Source organism: Colius striatus, chromosome 9, assembly GCF_028858725.1.
Source record: "Colius striatus isolate bColStr4 chromosome 9, bColStr4.1.hap1, whole genome shotgun sequence".
NCBI lineage: Eukaryota > Metazoa > Chordata > Aves > Coliiformes > Coliidae > Colius > Colius striatus.
Window position 1 is genome coordinate 1,618,648 of NC_084767.1, and position 16,190 is coordinate 1,634,837.

General features: G+C 44.5%; 1 protein-coding gene across 1 annotated transcript in view; it reads left to right on the top strand.

The window, feature by feature from the left end:
• ITK (IL2 inducible T cell kinase) overlaps positions 1–13,149 on the top strand; it is a 28,313-nt gene extending 15,164 nt beyond the window's left edge. Inside the window, exons 5-17 of the mRNA XM_062002236.1 lie at positions 343–383; positions 1,152–1,303; positions 2,086–2,151; positions 2,326–2,380; positions 4,593–4,672; positions 5,320–5,456; positions 6,180–6,254; positions 6,949–7,120; positions 7,828–8,044; positions 8,796–8,860; positions 8,944–9,062; positions 11,701–11,858; positions 12,354–13,149. Of these exons, the coding sequence (XP_061858220.1) occupies positions 343–383; positions 1,152–1,303; positions 2,086–2,151; positions 2,326–2,380; positions 4,593–4,672; positions 5,320–5,456; positions 6,180–6,254; positions 6,949–7,120; positions 7,828–8,044; positions 8,796–8,860; positions 8,944–9,062; positions 11,701–11,858; positions 12,354–12,425 (1,409 nt within the window). The 3' untranslated portion in view covers positions 12,426–13,149. The remainder of the gene's footprint in view (positions 1–342; positions 384–1,151; positions 1,304–2,085; positions 2,152–2,325; positions 2,381–4,592; positions 4,673–5,319; positions 5,457–6,179; positions 6,255–6,948; positions 7,121–7,827; positions 8,045–8,795; positions 8,861–8,943; positions 9,063–11,700; positions 11,859–12,353) is intronic.
• Positions 13,150–16,190: the final 3,041 nt, after the last annotated feature.

Genomic DNA, 16,190 nt, shown 5'->3' on the forward strand with positions numbered 1-16,190 from the left:
TGTGTCCTGTTTTGTCTGTATTTCCTCTGTGATTCCAACGTCCAAGTGCAACCTTTTCTTTGTATCCTGAAAAAGCATAGAAGCAGACAATCATTTTTCACCTAAGACTCTTTTACTTTGTATCGGGGTGATTCCTTAAGTAATCTGTACACCAGTTTCAAGCCCATGCTGTGTGGCTAAGAGTCACTGTGTAGGTGCAGGCTATTGGCATGTCTTATCCTAAAAGACCAAGGCTTGCTATTCGCTGGGTTTGTATCACCTTTATCAATTCATTTCCTCAACAGTTTCTCCCCTGGTTTTGTGCAGATCTACTTCAAATTTTCCTTCTTGATTTCATTTCAGCCTCAAAGAAGCCTCTTCCTCCCACTCCTGAAGACAACTGGGTGAGTGTAGTGAGCTGTCCTTACCGTCCTGTGTGTTTAACTAGCAGTGCTGAATACACCCTCCTTAAAGTTTGCCATAGAATATCACCTGTGATAACATTCCCTGGGCTTTTCTCTTACCTTTTCTATACTTTCTCATAAGCTATAAATCAGCAGCATGCCACCAGAGTCAGGTTCAACACTGCAAAGACAGCTTGGTTTCACAAATAGCTTTTTAATGGTGAGCAAAGCTTCAACTGTATTTTTTTTCAAACCTATGGAAAGGGAAGCTGGGGAAGTAGAAGGGATGTGAGAAAAACTGCTGTGAAGAGGAACACAGAGGTGATTTTTTTCAAAGCCACTTGTGGATGGGACAAAATATCATTGGCTTTTTTAATAAGAAGGGAGAAGCAAGGTGGTCGTAAAGGCTGGGTGACTTACTGGAGAGCAGCAGGGCATTGGGAACGTCTCTCTGGGGATGCCATGGAGGTTTTATCACTGGCTTTTAAAAGGAATTAGGAAACATCTGTGAAGAACAGATCAGACAGAAGTAACCCTGCTCTAAGAAAGAGTAGATAACTCCTGTCAGAGGAACTGAAATTTCAATATGTAATTCATTGTTTGAAAGTGCTAAAAGTTCCCAGGCTGCCACCATACCCCTGGGTTCCCTTCCTAGCTTTGAGGCTTTTGAACCCAGAGGACACCAGTGCTGTCAGGGAAATATAACATTAGATAACGTGCCATTTGTGAATATGAATATGATGAGCCTTTCCCTACCTTCTTCAGCAGAAATTGTTGCTAGACCCAAAGGAAGCCTTAGTCATGGCCATATATGACTATGAAGCCCAGAATCCCCAAGAGCTGACGTTACAGTATAATGAGGAATACTACGTGATTGACAGCTCTGAGGAACATTGGTGGCTGATTCAAGATAAGAATGGGTAAGTCTCTTTTTAACAGCCAACATATAAAGCAATTCCAAATCCAGTTTGTTCTCCCATTAACATAAATGCAGGCCTCTTGTATAACTTTTTTGAAGCATCCTGATACACAGCAAACAAGTGATGGAAGGTTATTTGTGGTAGCTTTCTTCTGAAAGTTCTGAAAGGATCTGAAAGTTTATTAAAGAATCATAGAAGCATTTTAGTTGGAGAAGACCTTTAAGATCATCAAGTCCAACCACTGACCTCACACTGCCAAGCCCACCACTAACCCATGTCCCTCAGCACCTCAACTACACAGCTTTTCGATATCTCCAGGGATGGAGACTCCACCACCTCCCTGGGCAGCCTGGGACAGTGTTTAACAACTTTCATGGTGAAGAAGTTCTTCCCAGTGTCCAACCTAAACCTCCCGTGGTGCAACTTGAGCCCATTTCCTCCCGTCTTATTATTCATCACTTGGGAGAAGAAGCTCCAGTCTACTGGGACCTCCCCAGTTAGCAAAGACTGTTGGTAGATGATTAGTATATAGATGATAAATAAACAGTTCTTAGCTCAGGCTGATATTCACTATCATATACATGGCGGGGGGGGGGGGGGGGGATCGTGAAATTGCAAAACCCTCCAAGTTTAGAGGTGTTTCCTTCTCCAGTAACCCTACTAAATACATAACCAACATTTCAATCTTGTAAAGAGCAGGCAAATCTTTTGGGGCTGACCCTCACAGATGCAGAGAAAATCCTCTCTGACTAGCACACTCACATTGTGTTGTGTTCTAACAGGCACGAAGGCTACGTGCCAAGTAGCTACCTGGTGGAAAAATCACCCGAGAATCTGCAAGTATATGAGTAAGTTGTGCCTATGTTCTTCTTGTACCTCTAAGTACCCTGGATTTGTTTTAGAAGCTACAAGCCTCATATGTCCCTACCCCTCCCCATAACGTGTCATCATCAGTGCTGGGGACACTCAATTCAGCAGCTTTTAGTCAGAAATGCTGATTCAGAGTTTCTCGATGTTTTCAGGTGGTACAATAAGAACATCAGCAGAAGCAAAGCAGAAACACTCCTCAAGGATGAGGTAAACCAGTGTTATGTGTGGGATGCTTGGGCAATAATAATTAATTGATGGCAAATGAGGAGAAGCTTTTGAGGGCTGCTTCGTGTAAGACAGCTGAGCCCTGGGTTCCTGCTGTGTTGCTGTCCTTGGCTGCTCTTAGCATGCAACACAAGACAAAGGACCACTAACCCCCTCCTTACCTCCAGGGTAGCTGAAGGTGGGAAAAGAGCTGTGCCATCCTTCTTTGGTTAAACACACCCAACAACTGGGGGTGATGGAAAGCACTGTTTCAGAACACTGTGTCAACTGAAAACTATGATTTCAGCTCATCTATTCTATCCCTGCAGGGGGCCTGCAGATGCCAGTGGTTCTCTGAAAAATCTACCCAATCTCGTGGTGAAATGTTTTGGGTGAAAGCCAAAAGTAGGGCTTTGGGGTTTTTTTTAGTTTTGTGTGTGTGCGTATAAGCACACATCTTTAATTTTTCAGTTGAGCCAGAGTTTTCCAGTGAAGACTGTAGTGAAAATAAAAAGAATAAAGTTCTTGTTCAAATTTTCCACACAAACACAACCCTAGTTTGGAAATCAGCTCTTGCACTGACAGAAGATCTGAATGGAGTGTTGGTTTTTGGCAGGATAGTATTTTATGGAAATAAATGCATTTTTTGTACAGTTCTAAAAATTCTTGTAGTTCCTACCAACTCCTACAGGATGTGATCTTATTTTTCCTTTTGGTCCTACCAGTGCAAACGTTCTGCAGCAACTAACTCCGTGTGGTTGCAGAGCCTTTGGGCTCAAAACATCACAGTCCCCACAGCTACCCCCAGATATGTGGCCAAGCTCACAAGTGATCTTTGGGCAGGTTTGCTGTCAAGTGAGATGGAAGGGCAAGAACAGACCTCAAAGTAACTCAGGCAGAATGCTGTCTCCAATACTTGCCTACCTCTACCATACTGCCAGGGAAATGAGTTCTAAAGGCCACACTGTGCATGAAATAGATGCTTCTATGGCAGCATCTGGAGACTATTTGTAGAGCTTCCCTGTACTAGGTATTATAGATGTTGTGCAGACACACATTGAAGAGACAGCTCTGGAAGGTTTGTAGCTCAGTGGACTGGTCCTACCTGGGCAGAGCTGCACACTGAGGTCAGCAGCTTGTATGCAGGGTGTGCAGCAGCAGTCTCAGCCTCTGTGTTCACCAAGAGCTGAATCAGTCCATCAGGGGGGTGAGAAGGAGGCCGAGGCAGGGTGCACTTGCTGGATTAGGATTGCACCAAGTGCTGTGGGTGGACAGAAGACATGTAAAATGGAGTTGCCTCAGGCAGTTTGGATGCCTCATGAAAAGCATCTTTATCTACAAACAGAAGACAAATGTGGTTTTATTAACAATATGTAGGCCAGCACAGGTCCAAACTGTGTTAAATCTTTGCCTCCTGATCCATTAGTGTCTGGCTCTGCAGGATCATGGCCTATAATGCATTTCAGCATTCAGAGTAGAAAACATTTGTAGTGAAAAATTTAAAAGGAAAATTGGTTTGTGAGCTCCAGAGTGGAGGAAGTTTGCTCTCTTACATGTTTGTTGATATACTGGATGTCTGGGGTAGCTGTGAAAGGGCAAGATCTTGACCACGCTTTTCCCAGTTGTGGTACATCAGTAAATCTGCCATACACTCCAGTATGGAGTCTCTGGTCTTGAGTAAATTGTACTCTCGCTCTGTAGCTGCTCTTTCAACGGAGAACACTCAAAAGGGTTTGCCTTTCCAAAAGGGTTTGCCTTTCCAAAAGGGTTTGCCTTTCCAATTATCTGCCTGCTTCATTGAACTTATTGGAAATTCATATCACCCATATTCTGCCAGATAGGGTTGAGAGCGATCAGTGGGTTCAAAATTTCTAGAGGAGAGGCTTGGACAGACAAAGAGACACACACTCATGTGCCTACACCCACACGTAGTACAAGCACATAAGTCTCATTTCCTCAGGAAACTGAGCTAAAAATACGTAACACCCAAGAGAGAACAGCTGGGTGTACCTGCAGGCCTGGGGTGGCCATCAGAGCTGTACATGGAACAGACCACACTCTGTTAGTTGGATGATGGCTCTTTTTTTTTCCTACATGTTTAGCACATCTTCATCACAGAGCACAGAGGGGGCTGAAACAAGCAGAGCTTTGCCCCCAGCCTGCTTCTTTCTTCCATTATGTCTCTAACTCTTTTTCTCCTTTTCTCCTGTTACAGGGTAGGGAAGGTGCCTTCATGGTGAGAGACTCAAGGCAGCCTGGCATGTACACAGTCTCTGTTTTCACCAAAGCATTAAGGTACAGCTGAGCTCAGCAGCTTTTTGCATCAATTACATCAATGAAATGGCCTCTATGAGTGTGTAATCTCTGTCGTCGTTTTGGCATTGTAAAGTGACAGCAGAAGGCTCATGAAAATGACAGAGGAAAACACTTCCAAAAAAGGCAGAAGAGCTAGCTACCATTCTCAAATTGTATTAAAGGCTCCACTTCTCCCTGAATCTAAATATATCCCTATAAATAGGTCCTTAGACATCACGGGGGTTGTAATTTTCATGACATCTTCCCCCTGTCTGAGTGTCAGTAAGATCAACGTGGACTATACGCTGGACTCATCAGAAGTGGGTAGTACACAACTAGTGAAAGGGTTTCAATGAGGGGGCAGAGAGTTTTGTTTCAGAAAGAAGAGGCAGAGAAACAGTACTCAACTTGCCCTTATCAGGAAACCTCAGCCTTTCTAGAGATGAGACCACGTCTGAGTGAGAGGGAGAACATACAAGTACGCAGCTTCTGTTAGCAATTGCAGGTTACTCCTTCCTCCTCTCCCATTCATTTTGTGTAGGGAAGGTTCTCCCCTTTGCTCACTTGCTCCTCTTCCACTTATACTCCAAATTCCTGTCTTTCTGATGCAACCTAGCTTTCCTCAAAGAAAACCTCCTCTTTTTCAGCACAGACAACAATCCTGTTATAAAACATTATCACATCAATGAGACAACTGACTTTCCCAAGCGATATTACTTGGCAGAAAAACATGTGTTCAACTGCATCCCTGAACTCATCAACTACCACCAGCACAACGCAGGAGGTAAGTGAAAGCTGATGCTGAACAGGGAAGCTGCTGTGAATGAAGGAAAGCTCCCAAGCCTTTAACAATGAAATGTTAAAGGGCATCACCTCTTCTTCCACTTACCCTGGCACTTGGGTGACAGGAAGATGACCATCTCAGGCCAGCTTCCAGCATTACATCTCCATTCTGGTCATCCTTCTAAGGCTAAAACCAACACAGGTGTCTTAATGACCTACTATAGAAAGCCCTTTCATTCCTGGGAGCCTGTGGGGGTGAGTGCTGCCAGATCAAGCTACCTGTTTGAATTCTTGCCCAGGAAGTGATACATCTCTGGGCCTTCATTTGACACAAAGTTAGGGTCATGTGCAGGATCCAGAGCCAGACATGGGAGTCACCAAAGACTCCTATCCCTGCAGTCCAAGAGTGCCAAGGGAAATCTTGGGCTTCAAAAATATCGTACAAATGCAATGTGTAATTTGGAATTTCATCAGAGTTCATACAGACTCCCAGCTTACATTTGCTGACGGAGCAAGAATGGGAAACAAACTGAAAGTGCCCAGAATTGGCTTCCTTCTAGCAGGCAGGAAATGGCAGTCTGAGCAGAGGTTCAGCTGCCCTCAAGTGGAGCTGAGGACTCAGTGCAATAAATCTGCTTCCAGTGACCAGACTGCCTGCTGACGTAGTTGACAGCCACACTTCACATAATGATAACTTAAGGCCACTTTTTTCTCTGTTATTCAGGTCTTGTCACTCGTTTGAGGTATGCAGTCTCTTCTTGGAGAAAAAAGGCCCCCATCACTGCAGGGCTGAGCTACGGTATGGGACTTCCACAGCTACATGGGAATCACATTCCTCTCTGGTCAGCTAGGTGACACTGAATATCCTCAGGGATATTGATGAACATTCATGTGACTATTGCCACGATAAAATAGCTTTCTTCAGAACCTTCCACTGTACTGTTCACTAGATTATCACCTTTATCATTGCTGCTGCTAACTGAGCTGATCATGCAATGCCTTGAGGGAGGTGATGAGAACCCCAGAGTCTCAACAAAGTCAGTGTTAATTACTGAAATGAATGCTGAACAAAGGTGATGGTAGTAGGAACACAGCATAACTGATGAAAGCTATGTCTCCTGAAAAATGCCTCCATTTGTGTATTGTTGTGTACAGAACTTTGTTGATATCATCTTTGTTGTAACTTGGAGACATCAAAGAAAATCCAAACCAGGTTGTGCTCAGTAGTGTACATATGCATGGTAGAAACAATCCTCCCTGAAGAACTGGATAGACAAGACAAATGGGGAAAGAAAGGGGATGTTGTTGTCCCTACCCTTGAACATGACCTGCAGCATGCACTAGTCAAACGATCTACCAAAGGTCAGACAGATAATTCTAGGAAGAGCCAGAAATTCTCACTTTGAGTCCTGTCTCAGTGTTTAACCCACAAAATCTTTTTGTTTGACATTTTACTGCCAGATCCTTACCCTTTCTCCCTTTACAATCAACAGGACAACTGGTCATTAACCCCTCTGCGCTCACACGTGTACAGGAAATTGGCAGTGGGCAGTTTGGAGTGGTCTACCTTGGCTACTTGCTGGAGAAGACAAAAGTAGCCATAAAGACCATTCGTGAAGGAGCAATGTCTGAAGAGGATTTCATCGAGGAAGCCAAAGTCTTGATGTAAGTAGTAGATTCAAGAAGAAAGTCAGACCCAGTAAGGTTCATATGACTGACCCAAAGTGGTGTGATAATGTTCGGGATTATGAGTGGGGAATTAAACTTGATTTATCTACTGTGTATTTACCTGGTGCATACAGAGGCCAGTGAGCTCTGGGGGTTGCAAAAGAAGGCAATTTGAGGTGCAGATGAATTACTGTGCTTCTGTCAATACCCAGAATGGTTTTCCAGACGCCTGCTGTTCTTGTTCTTAACTGATGGTGTGTTTTGGAGAGCAAAGTACTTTTTATCAAAAAGAATTAGATGGAGAAGTCTCTTGGAAATGGAGTGAAATTTTGTTGACATCCTTACCTGCACAGTTCTTTCCTTTGCACAACTGAAAAGATTTCGTTTTGGTTTTGTCAGCACTGTATTTTTGACATGTTACTCCCTTCAAAGCAGACAGAAATTGACCCTGTTTTGTTTGTTTGGATGCTTCGCCACGCAGAAAAGTCTTTTGGTGACCATTACTATTAAAATGAGATGATACTTAGTGCTTGATGTTAGACTTGGTCTACACATTTTCTTCTTTCTGCTTTCATAGCTGGCCTTTGCAGAGAGAGGGGTGCAGAGAGCTGATGTAGGTGTCCATATATAACACACTTTCTGTAGGGACAGAAGGCATTGTGCCTATTTCAACCTCTTTTCCACCTTCCCTCCCTATCCCACAGGAAGCTGTCCCACCCCAAGCTAGTCCAGCTTTATGGTGTGTGCTTTGAGAACACTCCCATATGCCTGGTGTTTGAGTTCATGGAGAATGGCTGTTTGTCTGACTACCTCAGGAGCCAGCGAGGCAGTTTTTCAAAGGAAACCCTGCTGGGGATGTGCCAAGATGTGTGTGAAGGAATGGCTTACCTGGAACAGAACTCTGTCATCCACAGAGACCTGGTATGTAGGTCTCATATAGCCTCCATCTCTGCTCCAGCTGGGATTTTCCCTCTGCCTTTTTTCCTCCCCTGTTTTCAGCTTTCACACTCCTCCTGCCTATCTGTTGACAAGGAATCCAGTATCTCCCCTTCTTGCAGAAGCAACATCAACATTTTAGGGAAAAAACCCATCCCCTGGAAAGCTGATTCATCTATTTCCCTTAAACTGTGTTTGGGAGAGAAAAAGGAGGGCGTAAAGTTTGCCTCTCCTTCTGAGGCAACTCTTTTGCTTCCCAAGAGCCCCAGCTCCCACAGTCCCTGGGTATGACCACTCTTCATGTCTACAACCAGCCAAGATGCCAAAAAAATGTGTTCCAATGTGTATAAATATGCATTGCTGTTCTAACATGTATAAACATGCATTCCTGACAAAATGCTTTTAATGGCATGGTGTTCAACCAAGCTACATCAGTCACTGCTGCTGTTTTGGTGGGTTAGCAGGAACTGTGAGTAGCTGTGGATATTTTAGGGTCTTTCTCAGCCCTTTCTGGGCAACCAGGGCCTGCAAGTCAGACTGATGGCTGACTGGCTATTGTGGCATCAATAACATGATGGCCATAAAAAAAAGTTTCCACTCTCTTTCTGTGGCACAAGGTCACTTGGATTCTCCTTTATTTAAGCACTATCTGCTCTGCCAGGATAAAAGTGATTGAATGGCTGTGCATGGCTGTCTTTCAGCTGACTTTTTGCCTTTGCACCTTCTTTTCTTGCAGGCTGCTAGAAACTGCCTGGTGGGGGAATCCCACGTGGTCAAAGTGTCCGACTTCGGGATGTCAAGGTAACGCCGCGGAGGCTGCGCACGCTCCCCGCAGGGCTGCCACAGGTTGGAGGGTTACTCAGCACAATCTTTTCCTTCCCCAGGATTGTCCTTGATGATCAGTATACTAGCTCCACGGGTACCAAGTTTCCAGTCAAGTGGTCTGCTCCAGAGGTTTTCTCCTACAGCAACTATAGCACCAAATCTGACGTTTGGTCATTTGGTAAGAACCTCTTGTCAGAATGGAAAGAAGCCCAACAAATGCCAGCTCAGAAAACCCAGGGGCTCAGTCCTCAAGTAAAAACTCAAGTGAAAACTTCTGTTCTCCTACAAACAACATCCTCTGGGCTCCAAGGCTGTTTTGCCTGAATAATGGCTTAGGAAAGGAAGCCTAAATCATTTATATGTAAGAAAGGAAAGAATAGTAAACTGCTTATACTTGGGAACACTGCAGATACTGCTAATTTAAAGTATTATACCTGTGCAATGCTATGTAGTACCAAATAATGAACTCTGTTTCATGCTTACTTAGCAAGAGTATCCAAGAAAAGCTTGGAGAGTCACTGGCAAGATTATATAAGGGAAGGAAAAACATTTCAGTACTGTTTCTCTGCATGTCAGTCCCAAGCACTAGTGCTTCACTCAAACCCTCTGCCTTTCCAAGTTTGCTCTGCTGACTCCATTGGCTTTATGCTGCTCTGAAAATATTATTTCACTGCTCACATTTTCTCACCTCATTTCCTGCTCCCCAGTGCATTGTTTTATGATTTGCGTCTGTTCTTTGGTCTCCCTTCTGGACCCTCATAGATAAGAAAGTCATTGTGTATTTTTTTCCCCCAAGCCATCAGCACTGCAGATAACAAAGGCTATCCCCTGGCCTGTTGCTCTGGCACACTGAGGTATTGGCCTGTCTCCAGCCAGCATGCAAATCATGGCACTGCAGAGTGAATCAGAGCAGTGTGCTGTGCACAGTGCACAGCACGCAGTCAATGGGGTGCCACTCAGCTCCCAGCCTCAGCAGTAAATCATGCAGGATTATAACCTTTGCTGGGCTGCACTTGGGAATTCTGTGCTTGGCAATTCTGTGGTGGGTGACAAGCACAGTGGCAGCTGGGTGCTCAGACCCACGCATCCGCCTTCATTGAGACCAGCCCAGAGATGCCTCAGAGAGCACCATTCTCTTTCCATGACATGTCTTTCCTTTCCATGTCCCTTGGCATGTGGAGGAGGTTCTCAGCACCCACCACATCATAAAAAGGGACAACATTTGCCAGTGGAGCGCTCTCTGGTACCTCATAGCGAAGTGGCAGTGACATAGGGAGAGATGCTACTTTGGTAAGAATGTTCTTCTGCTTCGCAAATCAGACAGTGGCCTGTGCACTGAGACTCAGATGCTTCCAAAACAGGTGCTCAGTTTGATTTACAGTCAAGCCAAGCCTGGTGAGGTTGGCTCACTCCAGCTTCAGGGCTGAACAAAACACTGGTGAGCTTTGTTTGCACTGGTCAGTCCCTCTTTGTGACATGTGCAGACAGCAGTGTTGTATATCTGTCAAACTTGTTATCTCCCCATCCAGTGGGGTTTGCACAAGAGGATTCCTCTGTAGTGCCATGGTCTCATGACTGTGAGAGGCTTTCTGCTCCACCACTCTGCAGCCCATTGATCTCTTCTGCCAGGCCTGAAATCCTGCTGTGCCCAGGAGAACAAAATGGGTGTGAGAAATTCCCAGTTGAGGAACCTGCACACTGGGGGAGTACAACTGCTTCTCTTGTTCTTCAGTAGAGACGGTGCCATTGGTGAGGAGCTGCAGTCTCTATACATCTTCCTATTTGAAGAATTCAAAGCTGCAAAGCAGGCATTCCTTAGCAAAGTTTACTGGGAGTTACACAACTTTATTTCAGATCAATCCATGTGTCTGTTTCCCTTTTGTAATACAATGTGAGCATGGTTTACCCAGTCACATTACATGACCTAATAATAACACAGATGCCCTGTATTCACAGCATTTGCAGAGCCTCTCTGATCTGGTGGCCAACCACAATATATTCCACAATCTTTTTGCTTTTGCTTGTCTCTCTTCCACTAAACTAGAGAAGGATGAGTTTCTGTACTGCTCTGAGCAGTAATCACAGGAAAACATTTGGCTGTTTAGGAAAAGAGGAAAAACGGGCTGCAATCCTTTGAAATTCAACTGTCCTTGCATGTGGATTCATGCCAGTGAATCATACAACCCAGGACATTTCACAGGCAAGGAGTTCCCAGTACCAAGGCTAACCTGACTAACAGGAATGGTGCAGTCCATATTGCTTTCTTTCTCCCGAGTTTCACTAAAATACAAGCTGGTGTAGGATTACTGCAGCCAGGAGTATCAGTGACATGTCTCTTGTATGTAACTAACTGGAAGAAAAATAGATAAACCGAATCAGCGACAAAAAGTGAGTTCTCCTTCTGAGATTACACATATGGATGGAGTACACGCACAAGCACTCCCTCTTCGCAGGGCAGATACAACATTGCTCTGCTTTCTGACATGTAACACATTTAAACTCCACCTGATGGGGAAACACATCCTTTTTCTGCTAGACTGTCATGAAGTAGGATGCAGAAAAGTTAAACCTGCAGTGACCAAACTTGTACTTCCACACAGTCCAGTGCCTGGCACAGATCCTAGTTGGCATCTTCGAACTGTGCAGCTGTGTTAAGGACTGATTTGTCAGCTGTGTACTGAGAATCTCAGGGAAAATGCTTTTCCAAGTAACCAACATCAATGTTGAGCTGCAGAGAAGAGCAGGTGGAAGGTAGTCATGGGCCTCCTGAGGATTTTCTTTGCTGCTTTGTGATTTTTCTCGTTTGTTTGCTTTAGGAGTGCTGATGTGGGAGGTCTTCAGTGAGGGTAAAATCCCCTATGAGAATCGCACCAATGGAGAAGTGGTGGAAGAGATCAATGCAGGATTTCGGCTCTACAAACCCAAACTGGCCTCCAAGGCAATTTATGAGGTCATGAACCACTGCTGGAGGATGGTTAGTATTGTCATGGGAGAGAGCCCTAGTTCCCAAAGACAAGAGCTCTCTTCCCCATGGCTTTTAGGAAAGAGAGGCATACACTTCACATGCCTACAGAAGATAAAATCCTGGAGCCAAAGTGCTCTGGAGCTTTCATCTGTGCTAGCAGGCAAACTCTGGGCTCTTTGCCTTTCATTTAAGCTGCTGTTTCTATAGACTGTATTGACTTTGCTGCAAAGTCAATTAAGAAAGCTGAAGATCTGTAGGGCTGAGTTTTAACAGTGATAGTAAAAATGACAGCCAACAGGTATTTGATGTCCACTAGGCAAAATGCACTGCTAGTAGAAAAGAAACATTGCACAGAAGGAAGCTCATTCTTCTGTTGGCATTTTCTCCAAAACAATAGATTGCATTTTTGTTCATATTGAGTTTCTTCACAAAGTTTTCCTTCCTGACCTTGCCACTCCTCTCAAGCTGACAATGTTCTCCCTCTCTCTTCTCTCCCGTGCTCAGAGGAAAGATGACCGGCCATCCTTTTCTCTTCTACTGTATCAGCTGAGTGAAATCTCCGAGTTTGAGCTGTAATCGTGTCATCAGCCGCCAAGCAAAGCTAAGAGAGTCCTGAGAGGGCAGACGGTTGGATTTCCCCACACAAAGCATTAACAGGAATCTTCTCACCATAGACACTTGCCATATGCCTGGGGAGAAGGAGAGGGAAGAGGCTGGTACTTCCAGACAGACAAGATATCCCCAGGTCTTCCAAAGCCTAGACAGACACAGGCTTTGGTTTGGCCAAGAATGTGGTTTGCATCTTACAAGTGGAAGCAGCAATTGAGCAGAGGCCTGAAGCACACAATCTAACAAGTGTATTTTTCCAGAAGATACAGCCTCAAAACTGACATTGCTGTTCCAGTTCTGTGAACTCCCAAATGAAGGTCTTCCCTGGGGGGAAAAAAAAAACCCAAACAAAAACCAACTGAAGAGGACAGAGAAATGTTTAGACATTTCCATGGCTTTCAAATTCAGAGTGGGCTGGTTCTGAAAGCTCTGAAGAGGAATAAGCCTGGGACACAGAGGAACAGGCATGATTTAGTAACAGCATTTCTGATCCTGATATTTCAGTATGGTTTTGTTCTCCTTTTGCCTGATTTTCTCTGAAACTGTGGCATAACAGGAAGAGGATTCTGGCACCCAGTAAACTGAAGAGGTGTCTGCACGTGCCTGCAAGTTTGGAAGGAAGGAAGAGAAAAAGCAACATCTTGAAGAGTCTTGACATTGTCTCAAACTGTTGTAGAGTGAGTGGGAAAAAGGGACTCTGATATAAATGGAGACATTTGTAGAGGGGAGGAAGTCAAAGCTGAAAGTTTCCATTGTTTCTTTCCTTTAGTCTTTCTACAACAGAAGATAAATAAAAGATCCCCATCTGATTTCTCTGAATGGAGTAAGGAGGACTGAGCAGAGCAGAGTGCTGTGTGTTTCCAATCCAGGACACGACAGGATCCCAGGATCTGATTATCTGTGAAAGGTACAGGGACCTACCCCTGAACTAGTGCATTGGGAAGGAAGAAGACAGAGGGCACAGAAAGGTAGCCACGAGGAGAAAACGTGCGGAGTGTGTGCTCAGTGCACCAGTGATAATGCAAAAGAGGTTTCTCATACTTCAAAGAGCAACTGAAGAGCAACAAGTAATCTCTTCTGTGAACAAAGGGACTGATCAAAGAAAAAGTCCTTTGTGAATGGACTGCCTGGGTACCCAGTCCACAGGGAGTTCCACACTATGTGGTGACAGCAGAAGATATAAACAATAGCCATCTCCTTCTATTTCAATTCAGATCTGTATTTTCACCACAAGACGGTGACATTCTTTTGACGTAACAGACCTCAAAACCAAAAGTGTGGGTGTTGGTGTCCTGCAGGACTTGCAAATGAGATCAGGACTTTCTGCTAAGCATTAACAATAATTAGAGAAGTCAAGAGGACTCACAGGTGATATGTGCACAAATGCAGCATGTCTTTTTGATGCTTCTCTGTCTGGGCAGGTGAGAATGTGAGTAAACCTTGCGTGACGGGGGTTTACAAAAACTCCGAGGTGCAAACTTCTGGCAGCAATCTCTGCCATCATTACAGAAGTCAAGTTCAAATGTGTCTGCCAACAAAAATGGAACAAGGAAATAATGTAATCCCATGATCTCACATATCCTGTGTCAAACTATTTCTTCATAGAAGGAAGCCTAATTGTTGGTATTTCTCAGACCCATGGTTCTAGGTTAGCTTTTACGAGCCAAAATATCTTTTCAGGTATATGGATATGGGCAAGGGATTAGTTCCTGCTGAATATATCTTCCCACTTTGCTTCGATTCTGCATTATTGCCTTTGGTTTAGACCTACAAATACCATGCAGAACAACTCTCCCTGGCAAGAAGAATCCTGAGAATCCTAACATTCTGACCAGAGGTTGTCAATCCTAAATGCAGGATCACAGTGCTACCTTCAGATCAGGATTGCAGCCAAAATCTCCCGGTGGTCTGGACCAGTATGTGTGATATGAACACCTAGAAACAGATTTTGAACTTTTTTGCCTGAGATGAATTTAAGCAAAGTTTCTCTTTGTCCCCTTTGTCTTTACTCTGAGTTGGTCTGTTGTCATATTCTGGTGATGCTAAATTTAGCATTTAGCCAGTGAAGTTTTCAGTAGCCTTAACCACCTTAAACTGCACATCAGCTGCTTCATTTGTGGACAACTGGCCAGAGCCTTTTTTTTGTCCCCATCTTGACTGCACTTAGACAATCCATACAGCCACAAGTTACCCTGAAAGGATTCTTGCCTGAGCACAGGCACTCCGTGGCAGGGGTATCTGCAGGCTCACAAAGTTAAGCTTCTGGCTTGCTGCCCCCTCCATCCTTGGAGGAACCAGGGGTCTGTTGAGCTTGAAGAGGTTGCTATAAAGTAGCAGCAATCTTGCTCTGTTAGGCAATGTTTCCAAGATAATATTTATATTTGGATAAGTACAGTATTTATTAGCTAGAGAGTGTTGCACAAAATAACACTGTGATGTTTTATGTTCAGTTTTCTTTTGCAGTATTTCTATGTCCATGATACATATTTTTTTACCACCAATAAAATTGCTGAGTCCCAACTGTGGCTTTCCCCATATATTAGCAAAAATGCTAAAACCATCCCTATGTACTTACATTATAAAGCTTGGTCTTCCTCCAAACCCTCCCCACCCAGAAGCAAACAGGCTGCTTCTGGGTTTCTGAGATATCTCTGTTCCTCAGAACTATGTCTGTGTTCTGGGGTTAGGTATGTGCTGGGTTTACAGGAAGAGGAAGTATTCAGAACCCCTGCAGGTTTACTATATGGACACACAGATTTTTAAAGCTAAACATCTATTTTGGTGGCTTTTACATAAAATTAATACAGTAATAATTGAGTGCTCCCAAAAGGTGTTTCCCCACAGTTATTTACTAGGGACTTCCCCAGACTCAGAAGGCCAGTGCTGTACTGTAATAACCACATTATGGCACTAATACTCTGCAACACAGCATTCTCCCATCATAGCAATTTCTGGGGCAAGTTTAGGCCTGTGCCTTTCATGTAGCCTAACTTGACACGTTCCCCACAAAGCAGAGGGGAGAATATCAGTCTCGTGCCACAAAGGAAACAACCCTCCTCTGAATACTCCTTTCTTTTTTCCTTGGAAAGTATTTGCAATACGCTGAACATTTACACCATTGCCTCTTTGCCAGTCTGACCCTCTTTGCTATGTTTCAGAAAGACAGGAGGTTGTGCTTGTCCCTACTCCTGCCTGCTGCTTATCAGAGGCAGGGGTTGCACACTCTGCCTGCATTGAGCATTTGACAGGAGCAGAGGCCCAGAGCAGTGTCCCAGCATCGTCCCGACGTGACCCTGACCTGCTGCTGCCCTGGTCAGGCACTGACTCAGCCCAGCTGCTGCCCCAGCAAGGGAAAGGCAGTTAAGCACTAACCACATCTACAAACAGCAGCTGATGCTTCTCAGGAGAGACAGGGGCTGAAGTGCAGCAACATTAGCCATGAAAAGCTCTTTCCTGGGCTGGTTACCCCAGGGAAATGGGGGGTTTGGGTGCTTGTTCCAGTGGATAATTACCTTAAAATCAGGCCTGAACAAACAAATCTAGAATGTCCTGAAAGAAAATGTAATGAACATGTTTCTATCTGATGTTTGGCTTTGTCCTTTCTGAACGCTGCACCCATCAGCACGGCAGCATTCAGGTGGATGGCTCTGCTACATCTCACTTGGCAGCCACTTCAAATTCGGGTGTATTTTGTTTAGCTCAGCCCACCATCATGTTATCTCTCTCCTTCAC